We start from the raw sequence: 21,336 nt of genomic DNA on the forward strand, positions 1-21,336 counted from the left end.
GAAAGGGATGGTTTTAGCAGACTGCACAAAGAAGCCAGGGTGGCTGGCCCGTTTGCAAGTGGACCTACGGGTGGGAGCATTACAAAACTCCAAACGGGTACAAGGGCCCGTGGTCTCCGCGACCCTCTGGTGGCCAGGTGTCCCTCTGGTGGGACTCTCGGCTGGCTCCCAGGCAGCCTCCAGGTACAGAGGAGGGTACAATGGAGCTCCCTTCTCACCAGGCTTGAAAACAAATCACTTACCACATCATCGCGGTCCTCCCACTCCACCTCCGAAAGGTCAACACTACTGTAGTTAGGTTTCCTCCGCTTTTTCCCTTCTTCATACTGGCAGGAGGGGAAGAGAAAGAAAACAATGACAAACAAAGAAAACATTTCCGTGAGCTCACTGGCCAGGGCAATCTTCGTCATCCGAAGTCCTGGTTCATGCCTGAGGACTGTGAGTGGAGGGTCCTAGTGAGAAGCCCAGCAGCGGGGGCGGTCCTGGGGTTTCTGTGGCAGGAAAACCAAGCCCGGTCACCTGTAAACATTTGCTCCCAGCTAGGGGGAGTATACAAGCCAATTCTTTTCTCCCTATGAACTTAACTAGCGGACTCCTCACCTCTAAACATGCCAGATGCAGAGCCAAGCCTTTCCCCTCCTTGGACATCCTATGTGTGCAATGCAACCTTCCTCCTCAACTCCAACACTTCTAAAGCCCACCCCTTCAAGACACAGGAAAGGGCATCTTACGTAGTTTACAAAAAATCTAGTTATATCCCTCTGTGTTTTATACTTCTCCCATCCCTACCTCCTGCCTCATACCTACCTCATACTCCATGGAAACAAAAGTACTGATCTCCACATTTGCGCTCATCATCCTGGTAACATTTCGCAGACACACAGAATCTTCTACTTGCTATCACACTGGCCACAGCAGTGCTGAGCTAAGCACAGCTACTTTACCTGGAGTACATGTGGGTATTGGGACTCACTACCAGATTTAATGGCCATTAGGGCATTTCTCTGGAAAAGCTGATGAGTGCATTAATAACAGAGAAAGTTTTAGTTTTTTTCCCCCTAAATCACTGGTGTTAGTCACCTGGCAAGCCTACATTTTATCAACTGGACAGTCCTGCGTCTGGATGTTCCTGTATCTAGGGCCTTTAATGCTGTGTTTATAATGTAGGAAAGTCTGCCCTCTGCTGCAGGCTCAGGATAAGCAACCCCTTTGCCAGTTCACAGGATACGGCTGACGGCATATTGGAAAAAATACATATGTACGTATAGGTTTTTTCTCTTTTCCTTTTATTTCTAAATTAGTCATCTTCTGACTTAATTCGTAGGATTCTAAGTGAGACGCAGCATCACTCTAGGTGTTTTAAGAACCCCAAACCACAGGTTACCATTTTGGACACTGCTCGGCTACCATGGAGACAGGTGCTGAAGGCACATGGTGTGGAAGAGAAAATCACTGCTGGTGTACTGAACCAAACAGGTCCAAACCGGCCCCCAGAGAGTGGCCAGACAGGGTAGATCTCCCATCACTGTGAGGCCAAACAGGGCCCAGTGGTTTTCCTGCCGTCTTGTCTTCCCTCAGGGCTGCATTTCAGGAACGCTGAGATGTCCTTGGAGAGCACCCACCCTCACCACCCAGGAAGGCTGCCTTGCCTCGAAGGGGCAGTGGGCTCTGACCACCTTGGTCCACTGCCCTTCCACTCCCTTCTCTCAGGTTTCCAATTAACAGACTGTCACGGTCAGTTTTATGACATCAGATCCACTCCAGATGAAGGGGAAGCGAAGTGGTTCCCTCAGAAGCCACTGTAAACGATAGTGGATTCACAGTTGGATCCTGTTATGGAAAGTTCACTGTGCATAGAAGCTGTGGTCCTCAAGAGAGTCAGGCTGGGGCTGAGCCTGTGTGACAGGAAAGAGGTCAGCAGGGTTGTCACCCTCTTCTCAAGGTGAGGAGGTGTGAGGGGGTAGGGGCACACGATGCTGAGAAGCCCACTTATCCCCCGAGGAGCTAGAGTTGGACATTCTTGGGCCTCTGTTATCTGTGCTAATGCCCCCCAAGTCCTATATTGGTAAAAAACATTCCTGGGAGCCACTAGGCACCCCAGAAGTTCCTATGGCCCAGCTTCTGACCATTAAAGGCAGAACTTTCACAGTTTCTTGGGTAGCCTAGTGCTAGGTATATACTGTCTTTTGGAGGAAGTTCTTCCATTGGTCACTTCAAAATCCTCCTTTATTCACTTATTCAACATACATTTATTGGACACCTAGCAAGCACAAGGTCCTAAGGAGATAAGTAAAGTCAATTAAACGGTGCTTCATTCTTTCCCAAGGACTTCTTTGTGGTTTATCACTCTTAATTCTGCCTACCTACAGTCAATTTATTGCCCATGATGCCTGTGGCAAGTTAAATATCAAACTAAATAGCAAGTTAAATAAGATCACAGAGCCAGTATGGAGGAGGACACCCCTACCTACCCACAGCCCCTGACCAAATTTTCATGGCTAAGCCTCAAGTCATTTCAACTGCTGCTAAAGAAATTCAAAAAGACCCCCAAGGCCCTTCATCCTCAGAGAAGGTGTCCCCCTGTCTTTGTTAAAAGAGGAGAGCACAGTGGTTCTGCCACTTACTGGGCATGTGACACTGAGCAAGGCACCCAGCTGCTCCAAGCTTCCTTTTTCTCAACTGCAAAATTGAGAAATACCTCCATAGCCAAGGTAGGTTGAGACAATTAACTAGGTACTGTATGTAAAATGGCAAGCACATCCCCGGCACAGCATGGAATAAACCCTTAATATGCATGTAGCTAATGTGAGTCCTGAAAAAGTCATAACATTCTTGATGAAGACACAGGCTCATTGTATACAATTGGCTACTATGTCATTTCCTTGACATGAAGGAGACCATTTAATAATTTGTTGGGTCACTGTTGCACAAGCCATAGGGAGGCAGAAGATGTTTGCTGAAGATGATGGTGCCAGACCGTCACACTCATATGCCTCCTCTTGGTATGTAAGATACTTGTGTAGTAAACATCAGGTTGGGACTCAAGACTCTCCTGGAGAAAACTTCATAACTGTGCTAAAGAACCCAAGTCCTTTTAGACGACACGTGGCAAAAGTGGAATCCACAGACATAGATCCCTTGACTTTTGACCATTCCTAGGTATCTTCCTTCATTGTTGGTAATAACCACTCAAGAAATTCAGTACACTGCACTACTGGCATTCAAGAAATTGGCAGAGATTACAGAGTGAGGGGAAGGAAGATTTCCCAGCATACCGGTCTGTAAGTCACAATATTCCAGTAAGTCTCTAATTTAACTACAGTGAAAGAAACAGATGGGACTGGGGATACCCCCTCTGGAACTCTACTTTAGGAATGCCCCTCTACGATGTCTGCTTAACCAGTGAAATAGGTATGAAATACTTTCTATTTGGGTCTTTATTAATGAGTGAGCTCCTTTAAAATATAAACAGTAGTGTCCCAGAGCGACTACTCTGAGTTAGAAAAGAAAAACTCAGTAGGCTGTTGCATAGATAAAACAGGTCAAGGACAATGAGTAAACTCCAGCATGATGACCCTAAATCCACCTAATCTTTTCTCCCATTAAGAAAACTTACTAGATGGCTAGAGACTACACCTCCACTCGGAAGACACCTGGGCTGTGGACCACCACCACCCAACCCCCACATTTTCTGCGGTAATCACCTTGGCTTTCCCACAGGGAATCCCCTTGGACCCCACACTCAGTAAATATAGTTCTAGCGAAGGCAAGACCATCCTGGTTCAGAAGGAAGCCAGTGACCTGAGTATGTGAGGGACACCCACAACTCTCCAGGACACAGTGATTGGTTCAGGATTGGGGATGTAACTCATACCAACCCACATGAGACTCAGTCTGGTATGCTTCCCTGGATTTATCCAGAAAAACTAGCTCTCCATCTACTAGCATCACTAAGGCAGTAGGATGTGAACTTGAGCTCCTCACGGCCATCTCTGCCACTACTTGGAGAGAGTCTTCCTGAGAATGAAACCAGTGCAGAGGAGGCAGAGAGAGTACATGAAGAGAGTCCTGAAAGCACGGTGTGTGTGCCTGGATCAAGCTGTGCCTGAAGTCTTTATACCTTTGGGTGTTTCACGTACCAACACATTCTCTCCACATTACCCACCTTCCCTTTTTAAAGATTTTTTTAAAGCTGGCTTGGGTTTCAAGTGTAAGTATTCATCAGAGTTCCAACTTGTATATATTTAGTATCTTTACTTTTTCTTTTTAAATGAACCATTTTTAAAGTACATTTTAAATGAAGTATTCACAAACTCTGGTACTTTAATGATTATTTAGAAACACGTGATTTGCAAAATACCTCACTGCTAATCAAGATAGTCCACTGTGTTTGAGCATGGCTTATCCTCTGTACCTGCTTTCCCCCGGGAGGACATAGGTGTGGCCACAGTGTCAGAGAGTGACAGAAAAAGAACTAAACCCTCGAATCTCTGACTCCCAGGCCAGATCGCCCCTCTCCCCTGGGATCTGGCCTGGGAAGAATCCCAGGTCCCCCAGCCCCACTCCCTCTTTCCCTTCGTGAGGATCTCGTTACTGGGGCTGAGGCATCGGATATGGCATTTGTTAGTGTATCTATAAACTGTAACTTCCTTTGAAAATATGATTAACGAATTGCAAACGGTTTCCAAAGGTTTATAAACAGATACTTTGAGAGCCACGGGTAGGTTTGTAGTTTTTGGTGCCTGTTTTATGAAAAAAATATGTGGGGGAGAATTTAATAAGGAAAGATATTCTGTGCTATGAAATACTTTGAGGTGGAGTTTCAAATAAAGGCCAGATGTGGTGAACACACAAACCAGCCTGTGGCCTAGGAGGATGGGGCAAGAAGGGCACCTATCTGAGGAGCCAGCGGAACCATCGGGGGTCTGCCGTAAGTGCCAAAACCTTTCTGGCAGTGTTTAATTGTCTGGATGTGAGTGCCCCTTTGTGTTACCTACAGACTGATTGTGGAAGCAGAATGGGATGGGCTAAGGTGATGGCCATGTTCATGTGGGTTTGAACAAAACAAAAATGCCTTTGCTTTCTCTGTGTTCCTTTGGGAAGGACTAAAGGAAGTCAGCTACACACATCCATGCAGCCTCTGTGAAACAAATATTATGTGTGCTAATAATTGATAAACAGTACGTGCTGTTCCATGCTGCCAACAGGAAGGAAGGAGTTGGGGGTGGGAGGCCCACAATTGGAGAGGAAGAGGCCTTGCCCAAAGCCAATGCCATCTGGAGAAGGGGTGTGGCCAGGGGCTGGGAGCCAGCCTTTGTCTGGGCAGATGTTTCTCTTGGGAGGCAGTCACGGTCCTCAGCTGGTGAATACCTTCACTACCTCCTCTGAGGCCCTGAGTCTCCTCTTGTTTCAGAGGCTGAAGTGGCCATTTCAGGAGAAGGAAGGGAGGCACATCTTCTTTCCTCCATGTACAAAAGAGGAGGACCTAATGGCCACTGGGCTCTTCATTCCTTCACTGTTTCATTCAATCACTTGTCCATACGCATATCCAAAAATACTGTTGGACACCGATTATTTATCAGGTCTTGAGCAAGGCCCAGGTGAGCCTTGGGAAAGCATGGAGAAGCTGTTTGAGAAGGATCATCTTCCGCCCTCCAATTGCAGATCACCAGGCCAGTAAGGAGAGCAGGGAAAAGCCAGGGCCCCAAAGGGAAACTCTGGTTCAAATCTGGTCTCTACACCTACAAGCTGTGTGCCCAGGGCTAACCTGCACTTCTCTGAGCCTGCCTTGCTCCTCTGCAGGATGGAGGTAAGAGCACTCAGCTCACAGGGCTGCCACAGGAGCAAATGGGCACAGAAATGGTTGAGCGCAGCAGACATCCTGACAAACAGGGCTGGGGCAACCTGCCACCCAGACAGCGCTAGTAAGTGCTGCCGTTGCCCCGACTGATGAAATAGGGCAATGCATGTCAGCATGCTCATCCCTAGAGATGCCGTTCATGGGGTGAAATGGTTCTTAACATTACAGCTGTTTATTAATACTTCTAGTCCTTTAAAGAGGCAGTTCAGCTTGGCTCGGGGGCCCATTCTTCTCAAAGTCAAAGGGAAGGGTCTCAAACAAGGACATGGTCCCAAGGCCAGGTGGCCAGATGGGCCTGCGACAGACTGATGGTCTCTTCCCCTAGAATTTGCAAATCAAGGTCTCTGACTGTCACAGCATGTCCTGCCCCAGAGGAGATGGCCGTAGGGAAAGGGAGTCTCAGTGGTATTAGCCTCTGCTCTACTGGCTATGGTCTAAACGGTTTAAGCGTTTACAGTTTTTTAAGATCCCCTCCCACCCCGGTTATACATGTAACAACGGCTCATTTTAGAAAATTTGAAAAATAATGAAAAGTGCAAGAAATGGGAAAAAGATTGCCCTCGCTACTACAACCCAGGGATTGCCACCCGACATTCTGCTATCTTTCCCAAAGAGCAAGTATTTTGAAGCGGTTACTGTTTTCAGTTTTCTAAGCTCATTGTTTCTCCAGCAAGGAATTTATAAAATGTAGCAACCAATCTGTTCTGCTTTCCAAGTGACTGCTTTAAAAAAAAAGCAAATTTGTTTTTTTCCTGCTGGCTAGCTTCCCCCTCAACTCCCTATCATTCTTCTTGAAGAGGGCATTTCTTGTGCCAGGCACGGTGCTAAGTGCTGCGCGTGTATCTCCTGCAATTCTCACAACACCAAGAGAGGAGTAATTCTTCACAGACGGGAAAGACGCAGAGCCCAGGGATGTCGGTCACACAGTGGCATGGCTAGCAGGCACTGGAGTCTGATTCCTTCCCAACTCTGCCTGCTTTCTGAGCCTCCAGTCTTCACCACCCTCTGCACTGCCTCCCTTAGCTGGTCCCTTCTCATAACTCACTAACTCAGGGCAATCGCTGATAGCACTTCAAGTAGCCAGCGTGTTAATGGTGGCAGAGCCGCCTTGGAAGCCAAATCCCACCAGCCATTCATGTCTCTGTTAACAGCCAACTCACTGGCGCTGGCTTGAAACTAACCTTGATGGCCAGGGGTGCAAGAATCAGCTTTAGGTTAAGAACAAGTACAATACTGTGTGAGTACGGTAAGCTAAGGATCATGCCACATATGCCTAACATACAATATCATATTTACACGATGCCCAATAACCAATATTCAACTCAAGGTCTCAGAGAAGCCTGGTAGTACCCGATGGTATCACTGATAAAGGATTTCCAGCAAAAGTGTGACCCTCTGGTTGTGTGACCCCACCACAGCTCAGATAAGACACATGGTTGGATGTCATAGGCACTATGGCAGGAGAGAAATTCTGATGAATCTGTATTCAGAGCTGAAATCCTTTGCGTTCATGGGAAGATGAGACGCCCAGATACACCAGAGGGAAACAGGGCCATGAGGGTGTGTATAAAGGCAGTCAGAAGGTGGGAGAGAGGCAACAAGGGCATGCCGAGACAACAAGCTTTTCCCTTTTTCTAAAAGGCACTCTGCTCTTATTAATGAATGTTTTTAAGTGTCTCGAAGAAGAAAAGTTCTACATGCTCTCCTAGTGTGATTACAAAATCCTTTTGATCGCTGTAAGACTATAACAGCTCTGGTGGGTTTTTTTAAAACAACGATTAACTGGCCACTTTGAAAATCCAAATGACCTTTATCTTAAACAGTGTCCTCTGAGTCAGTGGAAATGAGTCACACACACTGTGAGTGGGGAGGAGGTGGCCAGCCCCACCACCATCGTTTTTGCAGGTCAAATGTGGCTTACTACACAGAGGTTGGATTTAAATTCTCCTTCTCAAAAAGCCAGTCTGTCTTGTAATAGCAAGCTAGTCAAAAACATGAACATCACGCTGAGTGGCTGAGGTGGGAAGAACTTACTGTGCTAGCAAAGGGACAGGGGACAGGGACTCTGATGGGACAGAAGAGAGGCACCTTCAGACCTGCTGACTCAGGTGCAAGAGTGATGCTAAGAAAAGACCGCCTCTCCACAGAGAAGAAAGAAGAGTGTACATGAAGGCTACATATAAAATAAAAATGCATGTGGGTGCCTGGGAGACAGCTACTCTAATAGGTTAGAACACTTTTGAGACAGAATGCTCTTCAGAGCTTCCTCGGCAAGGGTTAGATGCAAGACAGCATTCAGAATGAATTTCAAAGTTTCAAAAAGTTGCATCAAATTCTTTAGCATGGAAATGTGCCATGTTCCAAAGCCAATTTGATAGAAAGATTTCAGAGACCACTTGAGTCATTAGGAGATAATATCTAGGGTAAAAAGAGGACCTTTATAATCTGAGAGTATGTCTATGACTTTTGACAAGCCACTTTTTTTTTTTTTTTTGCATTTACAGAACTTTATCTGGTATTATTCCTTTGAGAAGTTAATTATATATCAAAAGAGTCTTGGGTATGTGGAACCTGTCAGACCATTTTGAACACGGGGTACAATTAGGCACCACAAATTGATTCCAGTTTTGAAATGGCAAAGACAATGAATTTCCTTATTCACTCAAGTAAAATCACAAATTAGTATCAACCAGCACTGCAACACAGTAATGTGTCAGCCTTCAAATGATGCTGCAGCTAACTATTCACTGTAGGGTGAGTTCTCTGTGGTGCTGGCTTTTCTCCTGCCCTCAGTAACATTCCCAGTGCCTCTGCCCAGCTCAATCACTGGGAAAAGGACTCTAGTCTCATCCCTCTTTGGAGGGATGGCAGTCGGAACAGAGAGATCTCTCAACTTCAAGGTCCTTGTGCTTACTGACATCAAGGGTAGGAAGCTGGCAATGATTTTGCAACTGAAGTAAATAGAGGGATGCAGAAAAGAAGGAAAGGAACCATTCCTTCCAAGCCAGCTGCCATAACCCTGGACTCAGGTGTATGCCTTATGCCAGTAATGGTATCATCCTGCATCACACTGCTAAGCCTTCATGACCCACGCATGCATGAGTGTAAGTGCGCAATTTTGGGAGCTGCTTGGCAGGATAGCTTTATTTTGTTTTGCTTTTTTCCTGATAAAGTTTTTAAAGATACTTGTGAAGGAGGAAAAGACATGTAGAGATCCATCTTTGTGGCCACCTCTTCCATGAAAGTTTCTCTGATCCTCCCAGCTAGAGTCTCTTTCCCTTCTTACTCAAGGTAGCCCTGTTCTCCACTTCCCTGAGGACACAGGGCTTTGCAGCATAAACATGCATGTGGCTATTTTTTCCACTGACCTGATCTCTGCTCTAGCCATGTCCTGACCACCAAACACAATGGTCTCATCAACCATTGGTCCATCCAGCCCTCTGGATTGGTGACTGGGCAAAATGTTTAGTTTTGATTTTTTTTATATATAATTCTCAGTTCTACTGATATAGCTTTTAAAAAGTGTTTCTGAATGCATGCTAGTCTGAATAAGCCCAAAAGACTTCTGATATCATTCATAACTTATAGGAAAAACAAAGGTCCCCTGCAAGGCTGACTGAGTTCTCTTATATTTGCCTGTGACAATGGAGACATTGGCAAAGGCTGGAACACATGAGTATAATAAAGAAAGAGGCCAGTGGGCCAGGCAAAGTAGCCAGGCTCATCAAACTACCACATTCACTGCTTCTACTAAGTGTCTCCTAGAATTGAACTGCATCTCTCCATCCCTCTTGCCATCAGCTTAGTGTTGGCCACCATGATACTGGTGTTGATGAGGGTACATGTCTTCTAAGCACCCATGCCTGGACTCCACCCTCCAATCCATTTTCCCAAGTCCTGCCAGGGGGATTCTTCTGTAACCCTAATCGGATGACACATCACCACTCAGTCTGAAATCCCTGTTACTTCTCATAGGCTGATGTCCAATGTTCCCGAATGCCACAAATCCCCATCACCCTGCCTCTGCTTGCTGCTCTGGCCTCTCACCACTTCCTGCCTCTCACCCCATACTCCCCAGCTAGACTGTGCTGACTGCTAGAAGGGTCACTGTCATTCTTGCCATCAGGTCTCTGCACATGCCACTCCATCTGCTCCCAACTCCCTTCAACCCAACTCAGAGTCAAGCGGCCACTCAGCACTCAGCCAAGACATCAGCTTCTCTGGGAAGTCTGCACTGGCCTGTCCCCAGTCAGTTCAGGTCCTTCCTGTATCCTCTTCAGCGTCCCGTGGTAGCTCTATCTCCATGACTAACACACAGTACTGCAAGGTCATTGCTTCCTTGCCCATCTCCTCCACTATGTCCCAAGCATCTTTGGGAAAGAGGCTATTTCTTGTTCAGCATTGAACCTACATTGCCAGGAGAGTGCCTGGCAAAGAGTAGTTTCTTCATGAATATTTGATGAATGAGTAAACAGAATGAATGAACAAATTAGGATGGGTCCTTACTTAATAAGTACACTTATAACACCAATCACATGCCTGGCCTATTCTAGGCATTTCATGTACATGAACCCACTTAATCCTCATAACAATCCCAGCAGTAGGCACTATTTTTGTCCTCATTTTTCAGGAGGAAACTGACTAGAAGGAGGTTGAGCAACTTGTCCAAGGTCACACAGCTGATAGTAGCAGAGCTGAGGGTGACCCTAGACTAGAGTGACCCTAGACACCAGCCTCAGAGACTGTTCTGCTCCATGGAGAAACATGTACTGGTGAACCTCCCATAGGTGGACCTGAGTTTGCTGCTCAGTGCCTGCCTAAGATGTGTCCTTCGAGGACACAGCAAGGGGATCATGGCAAAGTGACCTGTAGTCATCATCAACCAGCTGCCTGGAATTCCACCTTGAGCAGAGCTGAGTTTCAAATTATTAACTCTCAAAGGAATCTTTCCATGAAATATATGTGAATGTACTATTTATACTTATATTTGAACCTGGATGAAATAGGCATCAGTTAAGGGCATCCAACCCACAGAACTCTCAAACCTGCTGCAGTACTGGGAGTCAGACAAATGTCTTTACCTGTCCCAGTCACACCCAAACCCTCTTCCTGGAGTGTAGCTAGAAACTTAGAAACTCCAGAGGAGGCTTTTTGGGGGAGAGTGGGGGAAGAAGCAGCATCTGGGAGAATTAGAAAATTTTAACTGATTCTAATACCCAGGATACATTTTTGAAATCCTTACGTTTCTTCACTGGGGAGAGGTAACAGCACCCCATGATGCCTGTCAGCTTCTGAATGTCCCAGATAAACCTTCCACAGGATTTCTTCTCCTCTTTCCTGTTTATCCTTCCCAATCCCAAGAAATTAAGCTTAGCTCACTGGGCGCATCTTTCTGCTTGGGCACATTTCTGCCAGGCAGGGTCCTTGTCTATTTAAATCTGTCTTGAGCATCCCTTAGCAGAAGGGTTCTTGGGCTTTTGATTTAATTTGGAGTCTGTATGTGTGTATGTGTGTTCCTTTTACATGATGTTCTAGATTTGTTTCCTGCAGAGTCTGGCCACCACTCTGCATGGGGTGAATTATGTCCATTTATCTGTGGGACTTTGGTTTTATAGTCATTGGGTCCAAAAAGAGGCCATTGTGACAATGATAAATGTCCCTTGACTTGCTCCTCAGGTGGTCTCAGTCCTTCCAGGGAGAGACAGGCACACAAAGCATCGAATTTCAGACTTGAACCCAGAGATCCCTGGGGTGAGGCTGGCAGGCCAGCCTGTCATTTGGGATTTCTGGCCCTGGCCAGCTGGGGCACAAAAGCACTCCATCCTATGAAATCCCCAGCCACAAACCAAAGAAATGCCAGCTAGTGGTGGTGTTGGGGGTGTCACCCGGGTCCTGTCCCAAAGAGAAAGGGGCAAGTGAGGCTGAGAAAAGCTTTCAGCAAAAGCCCTGCCTGGCTTAGCCAAACTGCTTTCTGGCCTCAATATCCCAAATTCATTCCTGATTCCCTTTGCTATGAAAATATCCATGGAGAATGTGGAAATGGCACCTGGGAGGTGTTCAGAAATACATGTGGCCTGTCACCTGATTACAAAAGTTGACTGAAGAGCATAATGGTTTGGGCACCTCCTTAATGAAGGGCAACGGTCAGTTCAGGGGTGTGGTGGGGATTAAAAGATTGTGCCCCAAAGCCCATGTTCTCAACCTTTTTATTTGCATTCTTTGCGTCTTATCATTTAGGATTATGTAAAAATGACAGCTGCTTATAATTATTTGGAGGTTTGAGTTGCAATAATTAAAAACATCTGCCTTTATCTTACCGCTACCAGACTTAACCCCTCGAGGTTGGGTCTATTGAACTTCAAAGAGGGAAGCAAAAAATAAAAGAAAACTCCACACATTACTAACAAATTTCTAGTGATTCATTTAAATGTATAACCAGTTATTCCAACAGCCTTCAAACCTTTAATTATCTCTTAAATATATATAATTTGGGACTGCTAATTAGATAGCAATTTAATGCTCTCATGGGGATTCAGATGCACTGTCTTCTAAAATGTAAACTCACAGAGGAATCATCACTGGCATTCAAATGATTGAATTCTTCAGTTATTCAAATGAGGGTGGGCGTTTACACTGTTGAATCATATGAATATTCTGCTGTCAGCCCCAGCTGTAGGTTTTACAGGATCCTCAATACACTGAGGGTAAGGCTAGATTTCTCCCAACTCTCTGGAGAGAAACAAGTCCAGCTCCTCCTCGAGGAAACCTAACCTCAGTCTCACAGCCCAGTCTGGTCTCTTCTTAGATGAAGATGGCTCTGTTTTTCTATTTTAAGGAGGAACAAACTTTCCTGGAATTCATAGTTATGAAAGTTTTAATGCTTGCTTCCCAGAATTCTTCATGCTGGTCTGCCTGCTATTGTCTGGGCAGTTAACATTTTAATTAATAACTCTCCCTACAACAGACTGCTGCAGATGGAGGAGGTGAGGGTTTCACTTTGCCTTGAGCTCCCACTTCCTGTGTATTCCTACCCCCGTTGAGATGGTCCTTTAAATTATATAAAGATGTGCATCACATGGAAAAAAGCAATTGATCAATTAGATGACATTGGACAATGATGGAAGCCAGCTCTCGCATCTCAGCCTCACAATGTGGCTAGGCTTTGCATTCCTGAGTCCAGGCTAGTAGCTAGCAGCTGAGGCTCATTTCCCCCACAAGGGGAAGGAGGTGCAGACAAATCTATAGGAATTTTTAACAGATCATTATTCAACACATTGCCTGTAATTACATTTTGATGAGCCTTTTATTGCTAATTCATCATCCAAGATGGGGTACTCTAGATATGAAATTAATCTAGTAAAACAAAGGTCAGAGTGTGTCCAGTGAAAAGAAAAGCTTTGTCCTCATCAAATCCTTTTGCCAAACAATAAAGCAGCAGAGAATCCTATCTCTAAACCATATTTCCTTAAAGTGCCTTCTCCATTATTAACAGCATAAAACTAACACTCTCTGGTGCTTCTAAGTGCAAGCAGGCCAATGTGAGGTGAATATACATGCAGCGCCCCGAAACAGAGATGGGAAATGTGCCTGACACCATCACTTTAAAGCTAAGGTATGTACGCACACAGAACTGTATTTGAAGCTCTAGTCTAGAGCAATCAATTTTTGCAGAGACATATCAGTCCACTGGTGTCTTGGTTTGAGTCCCCTCTGAAGCAGACCCTAAGACCAGGATTCAAAGGCAAGGTTTTTCCTTGGGATGGGTTCCCAGGGAATGCCTGTAGGGACATAGCAAAGTGACTCAGAGACAGAGATGATGGGCAGGCAGCCAACACAAGTTGCATCATCGAGTATGTTAGCACTGTGGGCACCCCAAGCTGAATCTGACTGCAGGGGTCTGGGAGCCAGTGTGGAGTAGGAGTGTGGTACAGGTGTGGAGCCCACCTGGGAGGTGGGAGTGCTCACCAGTCTTTGGTGGAAGGATGCTAATTCCCTGGCACATCTCGTCCGCTGCGTGCAGGAGAGGAGTGAATTCCAGAAGTCAGAGAAAGTCTTCACTAGGGTTTTGGCAGCCGCAAGCTAGGCTGGCCCCCACGGAGGTGAGGGCCGAGGGGACATGGGTAGGGCATTCACAGAACTACTCCACTAAGCGTGTTCTCCAATAGGAATTTATCAATAAAACCTCAAGGCGTTTTCCCTTGTCCTTTGGAAGTCTGTCCTAAATCTACCCAGATTGCAGACACAACATCTTAAATCTCCCCGTGCCTCAGGGTCTTTGCATACTCGGTTTCCTCAGCCTGAATTAGTCTCCACTCTCTTGGCACAGCAATTTCTTCTCCCCCTCAGGGCTACAGGGCTCAGCTTAAAATGTCATCCCTAACACGGGTTCTCCTTGACCATCCAACTAAAGGTAAGGGCATGTTCCTACTTTTTTCTCTCAGGTCCTTGTTTCCTTTGGAGAGGTTATCCAAAATGTGCAGTACTTTTTATTTGCTTACTTATGAGCTTAAAAAAGACATCTTCTCCATGACCAAATGAAGGAAGAATTATGTCTGTCTTATCACTTGATCCCCAGCATCTAAAAGAGTGCCTGGCACAGGAGAGGTGTTCGATAAATACATGCCAGATGAGGGAAGGAACGGTGGGAGGGAAGGTGGGCTACAGCAACACAAGAAGGAGCAAGTTACACATCTAGGTGTCTGAAGAGCCTTCTGTTGCTCCCTAATATGCTGGACTGGATCACCAATTGTGAACTGAAGCTCACAGGATGCAAACAAACTCCCTGAAGACTTCTCTAGCCACCCCTTCCACAGCTAGACACCAAGTCCTTTTATAAATTCTCCTTCTTGTCAGTATTCCCACCCTGGTACTTAATGATACACTGTGTCATTGTGTAATCAATTTCCTATACATGGGTCTTCTCTCCCATTTATTTATTATTCCACTTCATCTGCTAGGTATCTCTCCAGGCCCTGGATATGCAAGGGTGAATAAAATGCTATTTGATTAGTGACTTCAGGTTGCTTGCAGTGCAGTGAGGGGACAGATGTGTCAAGGGACTTCTATAATGTAGTGTGGAGCCTAAACTCAAAGACCTGTGCAAGAAGCCTGGTGGGACGAAGGGATAGGGTGGTGTGGAGAGGAAAGTTTTGGGGGGTGGGAGTGGGAGAGAGGGAGGCAGTAGAGAGGATGGGTCAGAGCCACACCAGCAATGCTTCCCAGATTTGGGGATTTCACAACTGTATCAACCAGGCTGCTCTGGTTGTAAGCAACAGATACCAATTCTTTATCACTTGAGCAAAAGAGGAATTTACTAGAAGTGTATATGGAAGCTCTCTGTTCCTACCACAATGAGAGATTAATGAATTAATTAATATGAATGAATAAATAAATAAAGGACCTGATAGAGGGCCTTTTGCTCTTGTCTTTTCTTTTCCTTCCTTATTTCCTTCCTTCCTTCATTTCCTTCCTTCCTTCCTCTCTCTTTCCTTTTCTTTTAATTCTTCCTCTTTCCTTTCTTCTTTTTCCTTTCTTTATTGGCATACTAAGGACTTGAGAAAAACAAACCTTCCATGTATTCTTACCTTTGTATCAGTCAGGGGCCCAGCAGGAAGCACATGGCATAGTCAAGCTGGCTAATTAAGGAAGGTTTAATAAAGAGGCTATTGGAACAGTGGGGTAGGGTGTAGGAAACTATAAGAAATGGTGCAGTACCCTGAAGCCAGAAGCAGTGAGGACCTTCTCTTCCACTCTGCATGAAGGGACAGAGGAAGGAGCACTCACAGGAGCCCACAGAGAAAAGGAGGCTAATGTGGCTTTAGATTGGGTGCAGCCAGTCCCAGAGGACACAGGGTTGAAAATACAATCCCACCCCACTCTCCTCTCTCCATTTCTTCTGAGTGTGTGTCCCCCACTAGCTAAACTAGTTGTGTCCCCCATAGCCGAGAGCAAAGGAGCCACCCTGAGTGCCATGCAGGTGGTGTGCGGGGGCAGAGAGCAGAGGCAAAAAGGAAAACTGTCCACAGAAGCCAAGGGAAGCCCTCTAGCCCAACTCTCATTTTATAAAAGAACCTTATAACACTGCTTCAAATTAAGGAAGTTTGTTCATTTGAATAGGTTTAACTTTATGAAAAATGACACTGTTCATAGTTGTCTTTTTTTTTCTCTGAACATTGAGCCAAATTTGCTTTCTGACTGACAGAGTCCTTGGCCTAGGCATCAGTTAATCTCTCTGAAATAAGCACTAATGCACAGGATGCTGTGAGGACTTAAAAGAGGCAAAACACACAAAGGTGGTAGGCACAGAGCCTGGTTCTTGACACGCTAAGTAACAACTGCATTGTCACTGTTAGTCCCCTCTCTGCTAAACCCCATCAATGTCCTACGTGTCCATGTACACATCCGGCCACAGAACTTGGGGACCAAGAGGCTGTTGAGTTCTTGAGGTTTGCAGAACAGAAAGCCAGGCACCCCTCTAATCTGCTTAATTCTGAAGCTCACGAGGTGTAAGCATTCCCTGCTCAGGGCTGCAATGCTTCCAATCAAGTGTCCAGACCCAGGCAGTTCCAACCGTTGCCCTCAACAATTTCATCAAGTGGAAAGCACGCAAGGCTCTGTTTTCTCCTTTGCCAAATGATGTATTTCAAAAAGAACAGGCTCGCTACGTGGGGGTCACGCAGCCTTGTTTATTTTTTCTCCGAGCACACACTCCTCTGAGCAGACACACTTACTAAGCATCTGTTCATTCTTTCTTTTAAACTAAATGTGATGGATTCAGACCTGGCGTTAAGAGGAGTCTCCTGGGCTGTGTTTTGAGAATGTGTTCAGGGACCAGGCACACTGCGGTGCCCGCGCGCCACCTACTGGCCGGTCTCGTTCAGTTCACAGCAGTCTGAACAGAGAGTGGGCTGAGATGGGATTCCAGCCTTTGGGAGCCATAGAAAGGACTATAAACGAGGCTAGGTCCCTACCCCCTACACCACGACAGGCTGGGGCCAGCACGATGCACGGTTCTGAGACCAGAGAGAAAAGTCGTGCCTGGTCCAGCCTGAGGAAAGAGATCCCGGGAAGCGTGTGGGAACCCCCACTGAGTAGGAAGAAATGTCCTCCAAAGTGGACTGTGGATGCAGTTGGTGTGCATATCACCTCCTCTGGGAAGCCCTCCAGCATCTCAGGGCACCCTTTCTCAACAAAAAAAGATGCTTCCCCTGCGAGCACATAGCTCTTCTTGGCCTCTCTCGCTATCAAGAACTCTTGCTTTGCTCAATGAGTTCCTTGTGGGCAGAGACATTCTTCTACCTGCTTCTATGTCTCCATCAGCTAGCACAATGCCTGACTTGAGGAACATCTGATGAATGTTTGCAGGCCAGCAGGAGGGCAGAGGCAGAGGCAGAAAGAAAGAAGGGCTTGACCAATCACATGAGCTTCAAGTTTTGTGTCCAAGGTAGCAAGGACTCAGTAAATGTTTGATGAGTAAACGTGTGACACCTGCACTTCTCATTTATTGTAGGAAATTGGTACCCAGATATTTAGTCACCAGCACCCTTCAAACATCATCAAAATCACTCAATAAATATTTACCAACCACACCCTAGATACAGCAGCAAAGTCACAGGAAATCACAAGGGATGGGGCAGGAGAGGCTGAACATAGAGACCTTTCCCAAGAGTGATAAGTGATCCTGAGAAAACTAAAATAGGGGATGTGATGGGGAGTGATGGAGGTGATGTGTGGCTCCTTTGGTCAGAGAGCAAGGATGCCTCTCTGTGGGGGTGACATCTGAGATGAGACATGGAAGCTGAGAACAAGGCAGTCACAGATGTATCCGGGACAAGATTCCAGGTAAAGGGAAGAGCAGGCACAAGGATTTGGAACAGAAAGGAGCTTGGTGTTTCTGAGGAATGGACAAAAGGGCTGGAGTATACCTGGAGCACGGTGGGTAGCCACGCAACTCCGGCAGGTCAGAGAGGTGAAGCCAGATCTGGCAGGGTGCTGTGATCATGGCCTGGAGTTTGGGTTTTACTGTAAATGCCAAGGGAAGCCAGACCATCTGAGTGATGCCTGTGAAAGCCCCTGCTGACTGCTGAGTGAATAATGCTGGGGTGGGGGTGGGGGATGGGGTGTGGGGGGTACAAAAATAGGTGTACAGAGCAGAGCTCAAAGGGAACTGAAGTCATCCAGGAAAGACAGGACAGAGGCCCTGTCAAGAGTGACAGAGGGGAGTGGACTTGGGGTGCATTTTGGAACCAATAGGACATGAGGGTGGATGGCATGGGGAGGGATCCAGAAAAAGTCAGTGCTGGAGGCCACACCCACACCTGTTGAACTAAAAAGAACCCTTAGCATTTGCAATGAGTGGGTGTGGATGGGAAGAAGAAATGAAGGAAGATTAGTTGAGGCATTCCTGGTCCAAAACTTAAACAAAAAAAGAAAACGATTAGATGCGTGGGATAGAAGCTAGTCCTTGCATGACTGAGGATCTGCATCATGATATAAAAATCACATTTAAACTTCACATTGAACTTTTGGGGAATGACACAGAATCTCCTCACAGGGCCCATTGCTTGAACTAAGTCAGTGGACTTCAACAAGGATTCTGATAGCGGTCCTTCCTTTCAAGTTCCCATTTAAACTGGTGTTTGATATGCGCTGTCTGCTTAGCATTTAACATATTTACATGTGTCCATAGGAATGTCCATTTCATTCCTTATGAGAGGACTTTGGCATAAGAATATTTACATTTATTAGCATGTTCATGTGTCAACCTGTGTTATCAATGACCTTCTGCCAGGGTCCATCTATAACCCATGTGCAACAGCAAAAGGGCACAGAAAAATGAACTGCCTGGGCGTCCACGAGAACAAAGAAACAGAATCAACATTTGGAGTGGGGCGGGGACAGTCAAGGAGTAACACAGGGACTTGCTAGTGACATCAGGCAGAACTCAGGCTGTGGGTAACTTCCAGAGGGAGTGGGGCAATTCAGTAATGGGGAGATGACACTGTTATCTGCAGAACTTGGGATCCTTAAAGAGTTAAGCTGAGTTTGACAGAACAACAGAAACGGTTTGGTGTCTGAGTGTTCTGATGTAGATAACCTGACAGTTCAGTCTTCCCACCCCCTGGCCTGGGCAGCACAGTTTGGTTTAGGGCATCTACATGGGTTAGGTGGGAAACCATGGGGCTGAAACAGGCAGAGCCAATCTGTCCTGACCCGACAGCCTGGAAGGGAGGTGCCGAGGCCACAATGGAGGAGACTACGTAGCCCCCGACTGTTTGCACAGACTCCCAGGATGAAAGACTGGTGGTAGTGGTGGAGCTTGTTCTAATCCACTTTAAGGAAAGAGGAGGTGCTGCCATCTGTTTACACTCTAGACTGGGTTTAAAACATCTGGTTCAAAACGTCTGGCTACACTCTAGACTTGTTTTGTTCCATAGGGCAGCCTCAAGCCACATGTGGCTCTTGAGCTCCTCAAATGTCGGCATTGAGAAGTACTGTGGGTGTAAAATATACACCAGCTTTCAAAGATTAGTATGAAAAAAATGGCCAATATTTCATTAATAATTTTTATATTGACTGTATGTTAAAATAATGTGATTTGGGATATACTGGGTTAAATACAATATAGTCTTAAACTTAATTTCACCTATTTCCTTTTTAGATGTAGCTACTAGAAAATGTTAACTTACACAGGCAGCTCATGTTCGTGGCTTGCGTTACATTCTTCCTGGACAGCGCTAGTCTAGACAGATTCTCACTATAATCACCTGATGATGACCCTGTTATTCATCCATGTGGCTGCAAAGACCAGGCTTCTCGGTCACTCCCATCCTCCAGCCACTCTGTCTCCCATTTCCTGAAGAACCAACCAACGTAGCACAGTGAATTTAGCACATCCAAACTGATCTGGGGGCTCCTGGTTCTGGCTCTTTCTAGTCATTTTACCACCATATCGCTTGGTGTCTCACCTTCCTGTTTGTAACATGGGGATATGCACTGCCTCATGGAGAACCCCAGTTCCTCAGCCTGGCACCCCCAGTTGTCTACAGTCTAACTCCAGGCTGCCTTCTAGACCCACCTTCCACCCAGGCCTGCCGTCATGCACACCCTTGCCTTGAGCCTCTGGGCCTTTCTACTACTCCAGCATCCTAGGCTTGCTATTAAATTAGTTAATAATTAAAAGCCTTAACAACTTAAAACACTTTGAATAGTGTCTGCCCCACAAAAAGGAATCAACGAATGTGAAAAAAATGACTAAGACCAACAACAACAGTAACAAATACAAAATGCATCTTCCCTAGTTGTGTCTATGGTTACTTTTACACCCGACATATAAAATCGCATCCATTTTATTTGATTTTGAGTTCTCTGAGGTGGGGCACTTCTCTGCAACCACTCTGAGCAGCTTGCTCAGCCCTAGAACATGGTGGCCATCTGACAAACGTTGAGGGAAGGAATGAAGATTTCTCTCCATTGTTCCCAACTTCCATCTCATCCACCACTACACCCAGTGGCCCATGTGACTGGCTAATTTTCATCCAGAATAGAAACCTTCAGCATCCTTCCTCATCTTCTGGGCTTGAAGATACAGTGCAAACAGCTTTTGGCAAATGTCAACGCGGGCTTCGTGGAAGTGAGTCCTAGATTTTGCCTGCCCCAGGCTCCTCTGTGGAGGCTTGCCTGTGCTGTGGCTGCTGGAAGGGAGCCTTCTTTGTGTCCTCTTGGTGGTTTGACTAGGCCCACATTCCAGGCCTCCTTGGGAAAGGCAATCAACTCAGATGTCCCTTTCTTCTAAAACCGAGGGGCACACGGATTACCAAAATCTCAAAGAAAATAAGATCATGGCAAAGGTGGTCCCTTCCTAGTCTTATCGCCCTCAATGCTCTGTAGGGCAAAAGAAAAAGAGATATTAGGGGCTCCACATTTTAAGAAAAATTCATAAAGCTCTCAGAGACATGGGAAGAATAAAGTGCAAGAGGAAATCAATTTAAACAGTAACTCTAAGTAACTGCTTTGAAATAGTTTTAACCTGAATGTTAAAGAGGGGCAGAGAACAAGAAAAAACTTCCAGATGTTTAATAACTACTCAAAAAGTGTTCCTCAAGGTCTGACTTGAATCCTTCTTGCTGTGCTATTGTCCTATTCCCCACCCGTGATATGGCCCCCAGCCCATGGTAAGATAGCTCCATCAGCCCCCAGTCTAACACACGGGACCCAGCACACCAGGAGCCGGATAAATGTTTGTTGAATCAACATCGGTTAGTCTACCAGAAGTCACAAGCAGGTGGCAAGGACAGGGTGGCTGAGAAACACTTGGACAAAGACTACAGAGAGCCCACTTATCAACAGAAAAGTCTTACTTCAGCAGTTTTGCCAATTAAACCAAAGCCAGTCTGCTGAGTAAGGCTCCTACATCTGAGCTGTTTTTGGAGACACTTCATGATTCACACCCAAATCATACAAGATGAAAGAAAATA

The 21,336-nt window shown here is 46.0% G+C and overlaps 1 protein-coding gene across 4 annotated transcripts in view; it reads right to left on the minus strand.

Moving 5' to 3' along the window:
• Window positions 1-21,336, minus strand: part of CACNA2D3 (calcium voltage-gated channel auxiliary subunit alpha2delta 3) — a 795,640-nt gene that overhangs the window by 169,595 nt on the left and 604,709 nt on the right. For all 4 annotated transcript variants that reach the window (XM_049715277.1, XM_049715280.1, XM_049715279.1 and 1 more), the window contains one exon: window positions 243-326. In XM_049715277.1, coding sequence (XP_049571234.1) covers window positions 243-326 — 84 coding nt within the window. The remainder of the gene's footprint in view (window positions 1-242; window positions 327-21,336) is intronic.

The sequence above is a fragment of the Orcinus orca genome, chromosome 10, assembly GCF_937001465.1.
Source record: "Orcinus orca chromosome 10, mOrcOrc1.1, whole genome shotgun sequence".
NCBI classification, from domain to species: Eukaryota; Metazoa; Chordata; class Mammalia; order Artiodactyla; family Delphinidae; genus Orcinus; species Orcinus orca.